The following is an 18,000-nucleotide window of genomic DNA, read 5'->3' as shown; positions in this document are numbered from 1 at the left end:
ACGCCCCGGCGGAGGGACGTGTCGCACCTGCAAAACGAGAGGGACGTTTCGCGCCCGCGGGCGCATGCACCGTGCGGACGCGGGAGCCCCGCCGGCCCGCGGCGCCGGGGCGAGCCGGGGTGCCGTGGGGCGAGCCGGGGTGCCGCGGGGCGGCGGGGGGGGGCCCCAGCTGCCCGAAGCCGGGCTGCGGCGCCCGCGGTTTCCTTTCCGACGGCGCGGAAGGTGCTGCCCGACATCCTGTTGGCGCGGGCAGGCGGCGGAGGGCGGGCGGAGGCTGCCGAGGGGGCTCGTAAAAACGGGGTGGAAAAAGCAGCGAACCGAGAACCGGGCTCCTCCTCCCTTCTGCAGCTTGTTAATGAAAGGAAAAGGGGTGCTGACTGCCGGGGCGCTCGTGGAGCGCTTTGCCGGCGGTAGGAGGAAAACGGGGCTAATTCAGGCCGGTTGGGKGCAAAGCGGGATTTGGGGGTTACTGCAGTTCAGGCGCGGGTGCCGAGGCTGAGCGTGACGGGCTGCTCCGTCGCGAGGGCTCCGCTTTCCACGCTGCCTCACGCCGTCACGTTTCCAGGGCTTCTGGCGGTGGAATATGTGAGACTGGGGATATCTGAGCTGGCGCGTCCCGGGGCGCGCGGCCACGGGGGCTTGCAGCGTGCACGCACCTTGGCAAGTCGGGGATTTCCTTTATTTTATTTTATTCTATTTTATTCTATTTTATTCTATTTTATTTTATTTTATTTTATTTTATTTTATTTTATTTCATTTATTTTTTTCCCCACGTCTTGCAGTCTTTTTGGGTGCATCTTGGCACGAGGTGCGTAAGCCACCGAGCTGAACTTCACGCAGGTCGCCCAGCACTGACAGCGCCGGAAAGGAAACCGTGCCAGCGCTTGCAACCCCGTGGGAAGCCCTACCAGTATAAACCAGTACCGTGCATATAGCATAATGTATATGTCAGCATAACCGTGCCATCCCTGCCGCTCTGCCAGGCTGCAGCCTCCGGCCGCAGGCAAACGGCGGYGCGGAAGAGCACACGCACTTCCTCAAAGGCGGAGAGGTGCGCACGAAAGCGCCGCGCCGCTGCCGCGCAGCAGCCCGGGCACCGGCCGCGGCCGCCTCGGGGCCTCTGAACTGGCGGGACTGAGGCGGAATCGAAGGGAGAAAAGGGAAAAAAAAAAAAAAAAGGCAAATCGCGTACGTCGCAGCGGGGGCAGCGAAAGGGAGAGCGCTGCGGAAAAGGAGAAGGGCAGGAAGGTACTTTTATGGGGTTGCTTACAGCCGCTCGCGAAGGAAGGAGGAGGAAGGACGTTAGCAGATCGCCCTTCATCACGCTGTCGCTCCGCAAGCGAGGGATCGAGCCCCAGGCGCAGGATTCCCGCAGGACTCCGAGAGCGTCGTTTCAACCAGTCTAAGCGTGTCTCCCTTAAAAAAAAAAAAAAACAACCCAAAATACCCCCTCCTCCCCACTTCCTCGTCCAAAATGTCCCTCAAGCTGCCCCGGAACTGGGATTTCAACCTGAAAATGGATGCTGCAAAAATAGGTACTGTTCCTGCTGCTTTATGCCCGTAACGGTTCTGCTTGAGCTGGGGCCTTCGAGGCGCGAGCCGCGGGCCGGGGCTGCCGGGGACCCCGCTCCGGGCGGTGCCGGCACCCCGACCGGCAGCGACGGCGAGCGCGGCCCGGACCCGAAACCCGCCGCTGGCCTGGGCGCGGGGCAGATTGCAAATCGCTCGCCAAATTTGCAAAGATACTGGGAAGCGACGGCGGCGGAGCGCGGCCGGGGAGGATGCCCGGGCGTGCCGTGAATTTTCCTYGGGCCCACGCCGAGCTTTACGCCGTTGCGGCTTTTCGTTTCTCCCTGCGGCGGGGAGACGGTGTCTGCGGCGCTGAGCTCTTCCGAGCCGGCRTCGTTCTCGGGAACTGCTTCTTGCCAGCAAATCTGCTTGCAATTAAATTATCCGTATTTTTTGCAAGCGATGCTTTCGCAGCGAAGTCCCAGCTGCCGGAGGCGGCAGAGCCGTGCTGCTTTTATCCCCCCGAAAGGAGGTTGCCGCTGCGCAGCTCCGTGCGCTGACTCCCGCTTCRGAGTCGCCTCCGGAAAATAATTGCAGCTCGTGGGGCCGGGACAGCCCGCGGCGTCCCCCCCGTCTCTCCGAGTAATCCCTCCCCAGGGGCATTCAGTGCTGCAGAAGCACCTACAGATGCTGCAGGGATCCGGCTGCCGCGGGCAAATCGGCGGGCGCCGCCACGGCCCCGAGCCCGTCTGCGCGATGCGGCGGGGAGCAGCACCTTCCTGCCCGGTAAACCTGCACTGGTGCTTTTTTTTTTTTTTTTTCCTGCCTTACTGCAGGAATAGCCCTTCGGCAATGCCGGGCAACGAGCCCCCCCGAGACCGACGGGGTGTTTTTCTGAGTGGCCGTCCAGCTACCGCCGCTGCAATCAGTTTGCAGGGGAGGGTGTGAAAAAAAAAAAAAAATGCTACCATCVCAAAAAAAAATAGCTACTGATTTTCTTCTTGCTTGCAATTGCAAGACGATTACTCCCACGCAGGAAAAAGGAAGCATACCCCGAGAGCGGCTGCAGCCGCTTCCGCTAACGCGGCCCGCGGCGGCAGCGGGGCAGCGCCGCCCCGGGGCCCCGCGTCCCGCCGCCAGCCCCGTCCCTCTCTTCCTCCCGCCAGCCCGCTCCAAGAGCGTGATGACGGGCGAGCCGGCGCCCGCCGGCGCCCGCCCGGCCTCCCCCGGCCCGCTCGAGCGGCCCCTCAAGATCGGCTGGCTCAAGAAGCAGCGCTCCATCGTCAAGAACTGGCAGCAGCGCTACTTCGTGCTCAAGGGCCAGCAGCTCTACTACTACAAGGACGAGGACGAGGCCAAGCCGCAGGTGCGAGGGGCGGCGCGCGGTTTCCTCCCCTTTTTTCCCTCCCCTCCCTGCTTCCTTTCTCCGCTCCTCTCCCACGGGCGCTGGGTTTTTTTTTTTCCCCCCCCAGGGACTCTGTAAGAGGAACAAGTTTCGTTTTTACTCCGGTGTTTTGCTGTATCCTCTCTCCTCGGGTCTTTGTTTTTCTGCTCCCAAGAGGGGATAAAAACAAATAAAAGGGAAAAGAAAAAAGTATAATATAACGTACTAATATAACCAGTTTTCTCGGCCTGAGCACCAGCTCATCAGAAAAAAAACAGCGCTCAAGTGTCCCTTATTGCTTGAGCTATTTTTGTTTTGTTTGTTTACAAGGTTTTCTTTTCTTTGCAATGAGGAAAAAACCCATCAGCTCCTGAAACTGGTTTAAATGGARGATTCTGGTCTCAAGGGCTGAGGAGGCGACACGAAACGGGTGTTTGCAACTCCCGCTCTCCTCGGCCCTAGGGCTGCGTGTCGCTGCAGGGCAGCACCATCAGGGAGGTGGCCGGCTCCCCGGAGGAAGGAGGGAAGTTCATCTTCGAAATCATCCCGGGTGAGGCTGCGAGCACCCTGCGGCTCCGCTTTCCCGCGTGCTTTTTGCCTGGACCGGAGATGTCCGAGCTCGGGGAGGCTGCTGGGGCCGGGTCTCGCTCGAGCCCCGATGGAGCGGTTCCAAAAATCAATCGGAAAAGAACGTTTTCGTGGTTTGGTTTCATTTCCTTTCGATAACAGAGTCCGCCTGCCGTTTTGCTCCCCCGTATTTTGAGCGTCTGCGCAGCGTTGCACGGCACGTGACAACCGACGTCTTGCTACCGGCGCGTCAGCGCCGTGTCACCGCCGGGGCCGCGAGCCCGGTCTCGGCGCGGGCGCCAGGGGAGGACGCTTCCCTCGCCGTGATCTTCAGCGGGTTTTGTTCCCTCGTTGAATCGCCTYGGCACGAGCAAAATGCAAGAGCGCCGCTTGCTTTCGCAGGGAAACTGGGGATTAGTGAGGGAACGAACTCGTGTTTAGGCTTTCTCTCCTCCAATGCCCTTTAGAAATGATCATTTTTCGCAGGGGTCGCCGGCGACCAGACCCGACTCGGACAGGACTCGTGCGTGCTCATGGCGAACTCGCAGGCCGAGATGGAGGAGTGGGTTAAGTCGATCCGCAGAGTGCTGGGCTCGGCCTCGGGAGGTAACGGGGAGCGGGAGCAGCTTAATGCTTAAGTACGTTAAGTGCCAATGTCAAGGACAACTTCTGTTCGGCAGGTCGGTGACAGAGCCGGGAATAAAGCACCAAAAAAAMCAAAAAACCAAAATCCTGCCTTTCACCTTCTTGGTTTCTTGCTCCCCACYGGGGTCGGTAGCTCCCGTCTTCATATAAATTGCCCCTGCAAGCAGGCGGGCGCTGACAAGCCTCACGGTTCCCGGCACAAGCGTTTACCAACGCTATACTGATCCGGAGGAGGCTACGCGGGGAGTATTTCAGCCTTTGGAGCATGAAGCGAACACACCGAGCAGGCGCTGCCAGGACAAAATACGGCAGCGGGCCGACGGACCCTCTGCCGTTAAAACCTGGGAGCCTTTGCCTTAAAACGTTTGCTGCTGTCAGCATGCTACAGGCTCTGCGGAGGAAGGGCTGGGACGGGGGCTGCTGCATGCCCCCCTCGAGCTGCTCTTCTGCTGCGGGTTTGGGAGGAAAAAGCCCTTGCTGCRCAGGAAAGGCACTGCCTGCTGTAACATACTGCTTTTGCTCGCACGAGGGAGATTTTGGGGCGCAATAGGAGGGAGAGAGGGAAGGAAAGCAGCTAAATAAGTAAGACCCGCAGCCCCAAGCCTCTGCAAGGCTCCCTCCCAGCGCCGYTGCGCTTGCCTCTTTGCTTTCCCCATTTCTTTCTTCTCTGCTGCGGCTCTTCGCTGTTCGGAAGAAAAGCAGGTACTGCCTGATGCGCAGCGGTAGGTAAGACGACTCCAGTGCTGTTGGCCAGATGCTGGGCAGCGCTAAAGGTTTGCAAGGAGGGATCATCCACCAGGACGATTGGGAAGCAAAGATAGAAAAGCTTGAAGAATTTTTCTGCTCAAGCCAAACCCTAATCTTGGCACGTCAGAGCTGCTGCRGAAATTTATATGGCAGCAGAGTCAAAATAAGGGGTTAGAGCCTCCCTCCGTGGAGCCATCATTTAACAGGGCGATGGCGTTGCTCGTTGCCCTGGAGCAAAGCTTTTAACCCGCGTGTCCTTTCCCTAGCTGTGTTCGGTCAGCGCTTGGCAGAGACCATGGCCTACGAGCAGAAGTTTGGGCAGCACCAGGTCCCCATCCTGGTGGAGAAGTGCGCGGAGTTCATCCGGGAGCACGGCAYGAGCGAGGAGGGCATCTTCCGCCTCCCCGGCCAAGACAACCTGGTGAAACGGCTCCGGGATGCGTTCGATGCTGGAGAAAGGCCATCATTTGACTGGTAATGCTGGATTCCCCCCTTTTGCGCCCTGAAGTCTGGGGTAAAACAGCCCGCTGAACCCCCAGCAAGTCCAGAGGGGCTCAGCAAGGAGAGATGCAGCAGAAACCCAAAGCACATGCAAAGGTAGAGTGGTGCATGCCAGGTGGGGAGCCCAGCTGCTGACATTAGGTTGATGTAAAAAGAGAGTTTAGGGTTGTCCCTTGTCCTTCTCCAAGGTTCACGCTTCAGACAGCTCCCTGCTTTCCTGCCCGCACCAGCTTGGGTTTGTATAAGGAGGAGGTTTAGAAAAAGGAGAGCAAACAGAGGGTCGTGAAAGACTTCACAAAAYGTCCTAGCGCTGAAGGTAGAATTGCTTTCCTCGTGGCTTCCCCAAAGCTAGCAGAGAGCTGGCTGCCCCCGCAAAGCTCCTCGGCCCTGGGATGTGGCTCCTTCGAGAGCACAGTGAGATGCTGTAGAGAGAGACTTGCAGCTCCTGCCCCTGCCATGCCCCCTGCAAAAATGAGAGAAGGGGAGCAGGCAGCTGCAGCTCCTTGTAAAGCCCCGTGATTGCTTCCAGAKCAGCTGCCCAAGCTCTGAAGGTGCCTCCTTACGGCTGACAAGGTGGTCCTCCTCCCGGCCCTGCCGAGCCGGGGTTTGGCCCCTTGCTCTCGGCTCCCCGGTTTGGGGAAGGAGGCTTCGTGCAGAGCAGCTTCCCTGAGCCGCCCTCCGGAGAGCTTGTCTCTGCATTCCCAGGCCTGTCCCGGACCACAGAACTTTTTCTCATGGAGGTGGGACCTGGGGAGGCCGGTAACAGAGCACCTGGATGCCACGAGGCGCTGGCTCGGTYGGCAGCACCGTCTTCCCACCTTCAGACCATCTTACCTGTGACCAGGGACTGTCACGTGGCTGAGATAGCAGTGTCAAAACCCATRTATTTGCCAAACTATTAAGTCAAATGAATAGCTCTTCCCCCGCTGTTTCGTGCCACACTTTGCTTTCCTCTTACCTCCTGCACCTCTGCACTTTGCTTTTACCGCAGGCGGTATTTCCCTTGGTCATGCAGCACGTGGTGGAGCCCTGGCAGCTTATACAGGTGGAGCTGTGAGATTTGACACTGGGGCTAGGATTTAAGGAGGTGCAACTACTGTCATTTCCTGACTCTTATCTAAACCCTACAGATGCTCATCCTCAAAACTGTGGGAGTTTGGGGCACAGGGATGTTCTGCTTCTTCCACAAAGCTCCCGGTGAGACCGTCAAAATCAGAGCAAAAGGACTCGTGAGTTATTTTCCATGTCCCACCTGGAAGCAARAGCAGAACAACCCTGAGGCTACAGCACCTAGACCAAAGTTGGGCAGTCTGAGCAAAACGCACCCTTGAGTTCAACCGCACAGGACRTTTGCTCTGACAGCAAATGTCCTGGGAGCTTTAGGGAGTGGGAATGGCCAGTGGTTAAAACTGGAGGTGAGGCTTTYGCTGGGAATACAGCGTCCCGCAACTGCGGAGCAGCAGGTAACACGGCTTCGGGCCAAGCCGGGCTTCCCCCCATGACACCGAGACTGGCAGCTCGCTGGCTCGGCTGTTAAGGACGGCCGCAGCCATCGGAGGCGGTGCAGAGTCTTCCTCCCGGCCCCGGCCTGTTTGGGCTGGCGTGGGCGCCGTGGCCCAGGCAAATGCAGCCTGAGCATCAAGGACTCCTAATGGGGCGTTTTGTTAGGCTCTACGAAAAGACAGCTTCGAAAAAACTCCTCCTGACTACGTGGGTTAGTTAATAATAATAATATTAAAAAAAAAAAAAAAGGCACAACAAATCCTAAAAATAAATGACCTGGAGGATTTTTGCTAGAATTTTCCAACAGTTTAGTGACTTCAAGGTGGGTCAAATGAGAGGCTGACAATCTTGACAGTGTCCTTTTGACATAATGTAAACTACATGGTATGCGAAGCTGCAAACATCTGTCCTAGCARAACATCTTCAGTAATTGCTGTTAATCTTAAAAGCCCGGGCGAGCTTCGCCAGCTCTGCGCGGCGCGGGGAGCGCCTGCCAAAGAGGGCCGGGAGGGCTCGGCCCGCGTACGGTCACCGGGGACATGCCAGCCCTGCGGTGCGGAAAGTCCCCGGCAGGCAGTAATTTTCCCGGGGGCTGAGCCCGTTCCCGAAGCGGGGCCGCRGTCCTCCAGGAGCTTTTTTCCCCCCTTCGCAAGCTTGGTTCGTCCTCCCTGCTGAGATCTCTTTGGGGAGCTCAGCTCTGTCCCCCGGTGCCGGGCCAGGGTCTGCTCTCGGGCWGGGCTCGAGCGGCTCCTTCTGCGTTACAGCGACACGGACGTGCACACGGTGGCCTCGCTGCTCAAGCTCTACCTGCGGGAGCTCCCCGAGCCCGCCGTGCCCTGGGCGCAGTACGAGGATTTCCTGCTGTGCGGGCAAGCGCTGGATGCGGACGAGAGCAAGGTACGAAAGGGCGTTCGTTTAGCTCCTCCTGGCCTGGGAACGAACCGCGTTTTAACGGCGGCGCTCGGGGAGCCGGAGCCGCGGCCGCTCGGCAGCGGGCGGCTCCGCGCAGCCTCTTGCCGGCCCTTCTCGGAGTTTCACTTCTGCAAGCGGGAGTCTGGTTAGCTGAACCACGAGGGCTGGTGTGCAGTCACGAGGCTTGAACCTGGCAAAAAATAAAATAAAATAAAATAAAATAAAATAAAATAAAATAAAATAAAATAAAATAAAATAAAATAAAGAAGAGGAAATCTCCCAAAGCCAGTGGGGTTTCCCAACCTGAGGACATGGACTTATCTGCTTTACAGCTTAAGCTTCAGGGGCAAATCTCAGAGCTGCTTGGTTTCTCTTTTAGTTGAGCCCTTGCAGCAAGTGGAGGGTGTGAAAAGCAGGAGAGGAAGGAAGTGCAACATCCTGCAGCAGCTATCACCCCGAGCAGAGCTGGTGGAGGGGCTCAGGGCGAGAGCGAGAAAGGAAGTGGGGATTTGGGAGCGAATGAGAGAAGTGAGAAGCACACAGGAGCAATCTTTTACTAACACTTTATTTTAATAGACCAGAAGCTCCCTCGTCCCCCAAGAAAACGCTCGTGGGTATGGTTCATATATACAGAAACATAAGTATGCAGCAAAAGAACAGGGCAGATTTCATCCCTAGCAGCGTGAGTAGTAGGAACCCCCACGTTCAGCCCTGCACCTATGTTTCAAGGGCAAGTGTTTCTTGCAGATGGTTTCCCATCAGGATGTTTTGGATCRGAAGCGCCATAAATATTGGTATACAAGAAATGTAAACAAATACACCTCCACAAATAGAAAAACATCTCATTACCTTTGAGACTACCTGTGCTCAGCTCTTTCGGAAGGGCTCAGCACGCATGTGCTGTGCTGGACCAAAGTCTGCTTTCCCCTGCGCTGCCCTGGCAGCGGCGATGCTGGGAAACCAGCTGCTTCTTGCTGGGCCTCATGTCAAACCTTGTCCAGGTCCATGGTGGGTGTCCTAAAGAAATGTCTGGATTTCATTTCCAAAGCGAGCAAATATCAAGAGGTGGGACTGTGCAGGGATGGACCGGAGCGACCAAGAGACAGTTTGCAATCCATATATGTGAATTCATATGTGAATCTTTACAGAGTTTCTTAACTTGCATTTAGGGCCATCAGGAACTACTGAAGCAGCTGTCCCTCCTTCCCCGAGACAACTACAACCTCCTCAGCTATATCTGCAGGTCGGTCCTTTGCATAAGGTAAAAATAGCTCAGATTTCTTGCTCTTGAGTAAAAATGTCACCTCAAGGCCAAAGCTGACTCCTCCAGAGAGAGCTCTCTCCAGCAGATCCCTACCATCGTAAAGAGAGAGCCTCACACCGTGGGATGAACACATTAAGGAGGTCTGAGCATGAATGTCCACCCCAAAGTCCCCAAACTCACTTGTAAGCCATGAGAATTCACAGGAAGTGCAGTATTTTAGCCTAAGTCTTTTACAACGAAACCATTGAGGTTCACCCAGCTTGGCCCTGGGTGATGTGTGATCTTTTCTCTGGCACTGCAATTAGATATTTTTTCCTTTTGGGAAGAGGAGAACCCAGCAGTTCATCACATGGCAGTTTTTCTACTGACACGAGACAAAGCTCCAGTGCAGTTATATGGGACATATATTTTTCTGTCCTTGGGGTTTAGCAGAAGAACGAGACAGATTATCAGGATTTTATAACAGCCTGCGTGTAGGAGTGTTTCTTCTCTGACTTGGAATTTTTGCCCTTGGATTCTGGCAGGTTTCTACACGAAATACAGTTGAACTCTAGCGTCAACAAGATGAGCGTGGATAACTTGGCAACGGTGATCGGAGTGAATCTCATCAGGCCGAAGATAGGGGATCCTGCGATTATTATGAAAGGTAAAAGGGACTTCTGGAATGATTGACGTAGGAGTACATGATGCACTGAAATACTCAGATAGCTGCATCCAAAGTCTTAAAATTTAAAGTTTTCTAAGGTGGACCTATGGATATAAGCCAGACACGTGTCTGGGCACAGTAATACAGCTGGGCAGCGTAAAGCCACAGCTAATCAGTTGGGCTACAAAGATGTCTATGGTAAAGAAACCCTAGGAGCTGAACTGTGCGTTCTCTCCATTGATTACTCCAAAATCTTGAGGAAGATGGTGAAGTCACCGTGTGAAATTCTTCCTGAAGAAACAAGGGAAACTCAAACAAATAACTGCTTAGGTGAGCCAAACAATGTAATCCCTTGGGCAAGGGACAGGGACACCAGAACTAGGAGAAGAAATGTTTTAAGGCCAAAGATTTCCCTGCTCTGTGTGATGATTCCTGACTCTGAAGGTCATTCGTGTACAAATGGTCCACACGCTCATGCATGAGTTACATCCCATGCTCTCCCCAGAGGGGGATTTTCACACAGTCCCTCAGCTCTGCTGTGTTTTTAATAACATTTATTGCATGCTTGGAARAAAAGTACCCGAGGCCAGGTGCCTGGTTTAAAAGGATGACATAAATTCCTTCCTGACCTCCCAAACTCTTTTGTTGACAGTATTCAGCCATCCGGTGGAATAACCGATGCTTGTGGCTTGCCTGCTGAGTGCATCTGTGGCTTGGTTTGGCTGAGCGGATTCAAAGCTTGGTTGCTGTTCCAGTGTGATACAAAAATCACCCCTTGCTTTGGTTTTATGATCATGCTCCTTGTGTTCCCCTACATTTCTGTCTGCCTCTCCCTCTCGGATACCAGAAAGACCAATCTCAAAATGCAAAAGCCAGGGGAAAAGAAAGCTCGCCGCGTTGTGGTCGCTGCTGACAGATCTCTTCCTTGTTCCAGGCACACCACAGATCCAGAAAGTGATGACTGTGATGATAAGTGACCACGCAGACCTCTTTCCTGCATCCAAAGATGTTCTGCCATCTCCACCTACCCAAAAAAATAATGACTTCAAGAAAGCCCCCGTGCCACGCAGCTCCGTGGGCTGGGATGCTGCAGAAGACCCTGCCGTGTCCAGGACAGAGAGTCTGATCCGAAGGCAAATGGTAAGACTAGATCCTTGGAGAAATGGGCAGCAGTGGTTTTAAGAAGGGGCTGGTCAATTATTGTGTGATCTAACAGGTCTGCAAGCCACTAAGAGCACTTGCTATTAATAGGCTAAAGATCTGTAATTGTCACCTCTGGAATATCTATGTCAGGAAAATGAGTTCTTTCCTGTGGAAATTTTACTCTTCTGGGAAAAAATCAAAACTCCTAAAGCTTTTTAGCTAAAAGGCAGAACAGATGAAACCTTTTCAGTTCATGCTGGTGAAGTGAAAATGCTGTCCAGAAAGAGCTATTCTCTGCAAATAGCTCTTTTTAGTAGAAAGCACACTTCAAGCCAAAATCATTTTTTATGGAAAACTTTTGGCCATTCTTGCTCACACATTAAAATGTGACCTTTGTAAATACTGCAGTTTCTGTAATCCCTGCAACCTATGTCTGCGAACACAACCGGGTGAAGATAGTTTAATGTCATAGGTCTGTTTTTCAGGGAGACGACCCGAGTGCCAGCAGTGCCACTGGACCAGCTGYGAGTTCAAGTGTGCCTGGAGAAGATAATGATGTGAAACAATCCAAAGATACCCTGGGAATGTGGAAAATGCAGTCTAGGAAAAGAACTCAGACTTTACCTAACAGGAAATCTTTCCTGACAACTGCTTCTCAGGGAGAGAAAGGCAGCAATGACAAAAGCGACATATTTGGCAGTGATTTTTGGAAATCCTCCCCAGGAACCAGCGTGCCTTCTAGGCTCCCTGATGGACATAAGAGAACATTGTCTCATGATCTTTTTAAGCTGCTTGACCTTCACCGCGCTTCAGCTTCTGATAACGTACCTACCTCTCAGGCGGAAAGCAGGGAAGGCTCCAGCCCCGGCACGGCGAGCAGCAGTTCCGATAAGCAATTCCTACCGAGCCCCAGCCCCAGCCATCAGCCGAAAGAAATAGCCAGCCCCACCAGCAGCCCAGCCGAGGTTTGCGATCCTGGTCAGGAGAGCAAGGAGTTCCTGCAGAGCGTGATCCTGAGGCTGGAAAAAGAAATGGAAGCACAGAAAAATAACTACGAAGAGCAAATTAAAAGGTAACACACTGTCAAATGCTACCTTCTGCAGAGTGTGAAGTCTTCAGCCTGTATATTACAATACTAGTAGTTCACAGAATTATCTACCAGTAATAATATGCAGTGTATTATGTTAGTGACTAAGGTTACGATGTAGTATTATAGTGTAGTAATGCTCATGTTCTGTAGACTCATTAATTCTACAATAATTATATGGTCATAATTATTGCTATTAATTATATGGTCATAATTATTGTTATTATTACAATATTATATCATTATACTGTCCAGAATTCGGTAGTACCATTATTATAGCATCATATGGTTGTAACCATTAGTGTTACTATAGCTTCAGATACTGTTAAGATATTGTTACACGTTGCATGTACTGTGCTTATTGCATTACGTGATGTGGTCATCAAGGGGCAGGGRAGAGAGATTTAGGTTCAAACACTGCCACTGTTCTTGACCAGACACCCCAGTGCTGCTAGGCACCTCCCAGGGTGGAGGAAATCAATTCTGCAGCTGGTGGAGTAGCCTGGAGATCAGGATGGCAGCACTGAATTATTTAATCACTTAATGACATGGAGGACCGACTGGTAAGGAGGCAGATGCCTTCCTAACGCTCTTCCAGCTCAGATCTTTTCATGYTCCTTTTCATTTCTCTTTGCAGCCTTGAGAAGGAAAACTACGAAGTCTGGGCCAAGGTGGTGAGACTGAACCAGGACATTGAGAGGGAGAAGAAGAAGTCGGAGGAACTGGAACAAAAGCTGATGGACATGGAACGCTCACGGGAAGACATGGAGAAGAAAAACAAAATACTTGAGGAGGAGATAAAGAACTTTGCCCAATCCAAGAGCAAAGCCAAYGCCAAAAACAACTAGGAGAAGACACCTGAAGGATGTGCGCAGACATAAAATGCAGCTGCGTGGTTTAGCGTTTGGAGGAACTGCCTAGCAGGATCAGAGCCAGGGACTTGTATAGGCCAGTGTCCTGTTACAGATCACGGGCTGGTTCGGAGGAAGGAGCCCAGAAGTTAGAGATTGGTTTACACTCTGAAATAGGAAATTTCAAAACCGTTCTTCAGCTTTATTTTACTTTTTAAGCCCTCCTCTGGCTGCTCAAGTTACCTGTACAACAGGCCACTACTTTTTGCTGCTCAACCAGAATGTAATAGGATTTTAGGTTAAATATATATTATACTTAACAGAAATAAACAAGAAAGTGACCTTCCTGTCATTCGGCTGTCTCCTTGTTGAAGATATCGTAGTGTTTTGAGTGGAACAAAAAGACTGTAAATCCTGGAACTGGGGAGGCAGAAAAGCCCCCCGGTCTGAGGTGGCGTAGCCTCTTTGGTGTGCCTGGACACTGCGCTGCRAGGCACCCTCTGCGACGAGGTCAAGACGTTCAGGCTAACACATGTGCCTCATTATTGCTCCTATGGAGTGAGAGAAGACTCTCGCTCTACACAACCCTTAGACACAACCTTTAGAGAGGTTGTGGAGTCTCCTTCTCTGGCAATACTCAAAACCTGCCTGGATGCAACCCTGTCTAACRTGTTCTAGGTGACYCTGCTGAGCAGGGAGGTTGGACTAGATGATCTCCAGAGGTCCCTTCCAACCTTACCAATTCRGTGAAGATCAGACAGGCTTTCTGATCTGCCAAGAAGAGGACTAATGCAAGGTCACTCATTATGATGTGTTGTGCTAGACTCATCAATGCTAAGGCTACAGATACAAATGGTCTGAGCAGAATGATAAATCATAAAAACCTATTTAGTTAAATTGCTGTTCAGTTGTTTTAGATCACTGTTTCCTATAGCCTTGTGTTATGTATAATCTGGCACAGCTGCTGCTGAAGCCTTGGAGCATCACTTCCAAGCATTTATACATGGAGCTCGTCATACTAAACGAGTCTTTCAGGAGCTTTACTCATTACAGAAAGTGAGGCTTCTACCAGTTTCCCTGGGAGACGGTTTTCACAGAATAACAGATCTGAACTTATCTACCGCCTTCGCTTTTGTTTTTCATCATTCGGTCAGTGTAGGTTAGAATTCCCTTGGTCACCTTGATTTGCACCGGAGCTGTGATGCTGCGACTCTCCCCATCAAGCGTAAGGACTAACTGGACTCAAAGACCTTGTGTTACCACTTTGGCTGTTTGTAAATGCGTCGCTATGGCTGCTTGTCTCTCGCCGCCTGCCAGTGAACTGGCCTTCACTGACAGCAATGCTGCTGGATGCGTTTGGCGTAGGAAAAAGAAGCGGGAATTTGCAAGAAAACCTTTCCCGTGTCTCTGTTACAAGGGTAAGATGCAAACCACAACATCATCCCAGCCTACAGCCTTCATGGGAACAGAAGGAGAAAAATAGAGATGTGAAGGAGTTTTGAACCAAGTCCTTGAAACAAGGACTCTGCCTTTCCTTCACGGCAGCTCTGCGAGTGTGTGTGGAGGCACGTGAGCAGCAGGATGTTCGGGAGAAACTTGTCCATCGGACCCGCACGGCACAGGCCTGGCTCAAAGCGAAACGTGACCATCTGGGCTGGGAATGCCACATGCTCCTTTCCTTTAAGATCAGAAGTGTGAAGAGGCAAATAATTCCCACGCTGACTGCAGCAGATCGTAATGACCTGAAAAGCCTTGGCTGAGCCTCAGAAGTCCCTGAGACTAGGGCAAGTGCACGTTACTTTAGTATAAACTGTGCATTCCTCCACTTCCTTTGCAGATAGGCTGCAAGAACCTCTATCAAGCCACATCTGTTTTCGACCAGCAGAGTAGCTACTTTGAAGATATTCTGCCCATTAAAATGTGGAGTGTTTACAGTGGTCATATTTACAAGATAGACTTTCCAAGGAGGTCAGGTGGTCTGGAAATTCCTGCATCTAGACCCACTCAACTATGCATAATGCAGTGAAAATAAGATATCTTCTAGGATATAATTCCAGTCTTGCTCTCACTGCCTAGCGTTCCTTGTGTTAGAGCAAAAATCTGTTCTATCGTTCTTAGACACTGGCTTCAGTGTATCCAGCCGTCAAGGTTTGGTAGGTGTGAGAGGCAAGAAAACAAAATTATCCTTCCCATGTTATTCTCATTGGATCCCCAGCCAGTCACACTTATGCTGACTTTTCCCCTCATATTTTATCAAAGTTGCATTTTTGGCATGATAGTTACTTTCTTTTTTTAGCTTGCCTATTGCATAAAATAGCAAGTTGTGGGAGGCGAGGTGGACGTGCAGGAAAAGCATCCAGCTGTTATTTAGGACAGTTTATGCAAATGAGAGAAAAACAACGAGAACACATTGTTCTCCCCCAGAATGACTGAATAACACAGTTCCTCCTTCCTTTACACAGGAGCTGAAAGATATCCCCAAAACAGGCTGTCTTTGGTAAGAAAAGACTGCCAAATTGAGACTGTTTGTGCAAATGACTGTTCACCAGTGTATCTAGCAATAAGTTACCCCTCTTGTAGTTAGCTTGCTTTTACAAGTGTTTCCTCTCCAGGTAATYCCCATAAATCGAGGTGCTCAGCAATTAATTGGGAGGTTGGTTATAACGTGGTTATAACTTCATGCTGTGTATGCCTGTCCGGCTGCCGATTCCTGGAAAAAGCAAAGTAATGTTGGCTGAATGTGACAACCAGGTAATAGCCTGAACGACCTAAATTTGAGCACAAGCTCCCTAACCGCAAGCCGTGGGGGCAGAGTGGAGAGATGCTGCGGCTGAAAGGCTCCCGAGCAGGTTCAGCCTTTATCAGACATCAGAGAATCCGCAGAGCAGAGAAATGCGAGGAGCAGCGGACTTGGAGAGCGGGAAACATCCCGTTTATCCCTTCCCCTGTCACATGCAAAGGCTTCAAATAAAAGCCGTGGGTTTTCCATGTATAACCCCGTCCGAACGGCCTTGTGGCACGGGGGAACGCCCTCGCACACAGGGATGCTGTCGGCAGCTGCCAGTGCCGCTTTTGAAAATTTGCTTTATCACGCGTAAAAACATGATGCGATATTTAGACCCTCTTCACACAATGTACCGATAACGGGAACTGGAGCGGGGGCATGTTTTCTTTTAATCGCTTCAGCTGGCTGTGATGCTGTGGCTGCATCCAGAGAGCTATTTTCAAAGCAGTGCAGCTAAAGAACAGCTAGGGGAGGAAGGGATGGGGCTTTAACCTCTTATTAAAAGAAATTAGTATAAATATGAGCTTGGCATCTGCTTTCTGAGCACAGGGGAGGCTCATTTCTCCTTTCCCCATCAGTTTTGCCTTGTCTCCCTACTCACCTTGCTCCTAACGAGCGCCGTCACGGGGCGCAGCTCAGGTTTCCATCCCTTTGGTGACACCTTCGCCCTGCACATCCCTTCCCAGAGCCTGCAGGATGGATTGCAACATCTGCCGATGATTCCCTGTACATGCATTTGCCTTCCTGACACCTGCTGAAACCCTGTCCGTGCTTTTAAATGCCGAGCTCTTTGGAGATACGGAGCACCTCGCCTCAATGAGCCCTGGAGCTCCTCGGCCTCGCTGTCCCCATCGAGCGACCCAGCCTGTGGCATCTGTGCAGAAACCATTGGTCGGACTTGGCCCCGTCGCTGTTGCCGGGCTCGCTCCTGACTCCTGTTGATGCAAGAAAGTTCAGGGTCRTGGTGTGTTTATTTGTGCTGCCCCCTGCAATCAATTGGGGCTGTTATCACTGAGGTAAGCAACACCCCCGCGGCACGCGGGGCAGGGGATCAGCAGCTCCAGAGCTYGGCGACGCTGCATCTTTCCCCTAGCTGGCAGTGTCGGGGCATTGGCGCAGGGTCAAGGATGGCACAAGAAGTTATGGAAAAGCACTACGAGATTAAATTGCTGTCATCCACCCCGAACTGTTCCTGCTCACYGAACTACAGAGCCCCACAGATAATGGCAGCAGGATGGCTTTTAAAAATAAAATCGTGGCAGGGTCGTTCTTCCATTTCGTGAGGCTGCTCAGCGATAACACGCAGGAAGAGTGGCCAAGAGCAAAGCATCCTGACATCCCAACATAACCCAAAGACAGAGCTATAAGGTGGTTTGCATCTATACTGGACTTTTTTTGGACATTAGTTTAGGGCTCAGGTGATTCATGTCCCATTCYCTGCTCTTCTCTGAGCTTTTTCTTTCACCTGACCCACATCTTAGCTCCCTGTCTTCTTTGCGGTGGTGATGTGACCTCAAAACCACGGTGTCTGAGCAAACAGCCCATTGCCATGATGATGTGTCCGAATCGGTGCGGGCCTTACGGTGCCCTGGCCAGGCAAGGCGAAGGTGGTTGTGGCAGAGTGCTCAGCACTTGCAGCTCAAACCACAGTAGTTAGGCCTTCTGCCCGATGAACCTCAAGCCATGAGGCCACAGATTTCATCTCCAATACTCAATAAAAAAATAATGAAGCCTTTAAAAGTGTTTGCAGAGCAGATATAAAGCAGATCCAGAAAAGGAGTCAGGACTTCTGGATATCAATCTATAAATATTTGGGATAATGGCTAGATAGTGAGGCTTGCCAGATAACCCTTCCTTTCATTAACGTTAGACTAGTGGTTTCTTAAGCATTGACAACAGCAGTGTCAGGGGTGAAGACGCTGGTCTTCCGTGCAACCCACATGCTGGAAAATCGGGCTGGCTGTTGGTGGAAGAGCAGCTGAGGGCAGGTACAGCGATGCAATTCAGCTGCCCTCTGTGGMTACCCGCTGTCATTTGAGACTTCTTAAAATATCCTGCCTGGCCTCCGGTCATTGCTCCAGAAGGACACACACCTCTAGGTCACATCCACYGCCCTGGGTACCCTACAGCATAGCAAGAGGCCCTGAACACCTTGGGGCAGCCACCTGAGTCAAGCTTCTCCGCTGCTGTGCAGAAAGTAAGGCAGCGAGGATGAATCACAYGAACCATGTCAGCCACCTCGTTGCACTGGCATTTATTTAGTAATGCATAAAAATGTCTGAGCTGTGGCTGAGCAACACTGTTCCCCTATCTCATGAATGTTTATGCAATACATATGTCTGTCAAAGTCACACGGACAAAGACATGCAAGACAGCAAGGATGGATGTGCCAGAAGCCGTCCCCAGCCCCCTAACTAGGATTTCCATCTCCTCCAATCTCCTGCAGGCACAAGGGG

At 51.9% G+C, this 18,000-nt stretch overlaps 1 protein-coding gene across 1 annotated transcript; it reads left to right on the top strand.

Annotated features, from left to right (window-relative positions):
* The first annotated feature begins 1,173 nt into the window (after positions 1-1,173).
* ARHGAP25 (Rho GTPase activating protein 25) lies at positions 1,174-17,284 on the top strand. Its single transcript, XM_085313377.1, has 11 exons — positions 1,174-1,535; positions 2,676-2,875; positions 3,356-3,443; positions 3,947-4,066; positions 5,119-5,326; positions 7,621-7,753; positions 8,938-9,011; positions 9,557-9,678; positions 10,613-10,818; positions 11,307-11,893; positions 12,546-17,284. Exons 1-11 carry the CDS (start codon positions 1,475-1,477, stop codon positions 12,754-12,756), a joined length of 2,010 nt encoding a protein of 669 aa, XP_085169503.1. The 5' UTR covers positions 1,174-1,474; the 3' UTR covers positions 12,757-17,284.
* The last annotated feature ends 716 nt before the right edge of the window (positions 17,285-18,000 follow it).

Source organism: Rhea americana, unplaced genomic scaffold (assembly GCF_003343005.1).
Source record: "Rhea americana isolate MKP2758 unplaced genomic scaffold, rheAme1 scaffold_383, whole genome shotgun sequence".
NCBI lineage: Eukaryota > Metazoa > Chordata > Aves > Rheiformes > Rheidae > Rhea > Rhea americana.
This window is presented reverse-complemented; position numbering and strand designations above follow the sequence as displayed.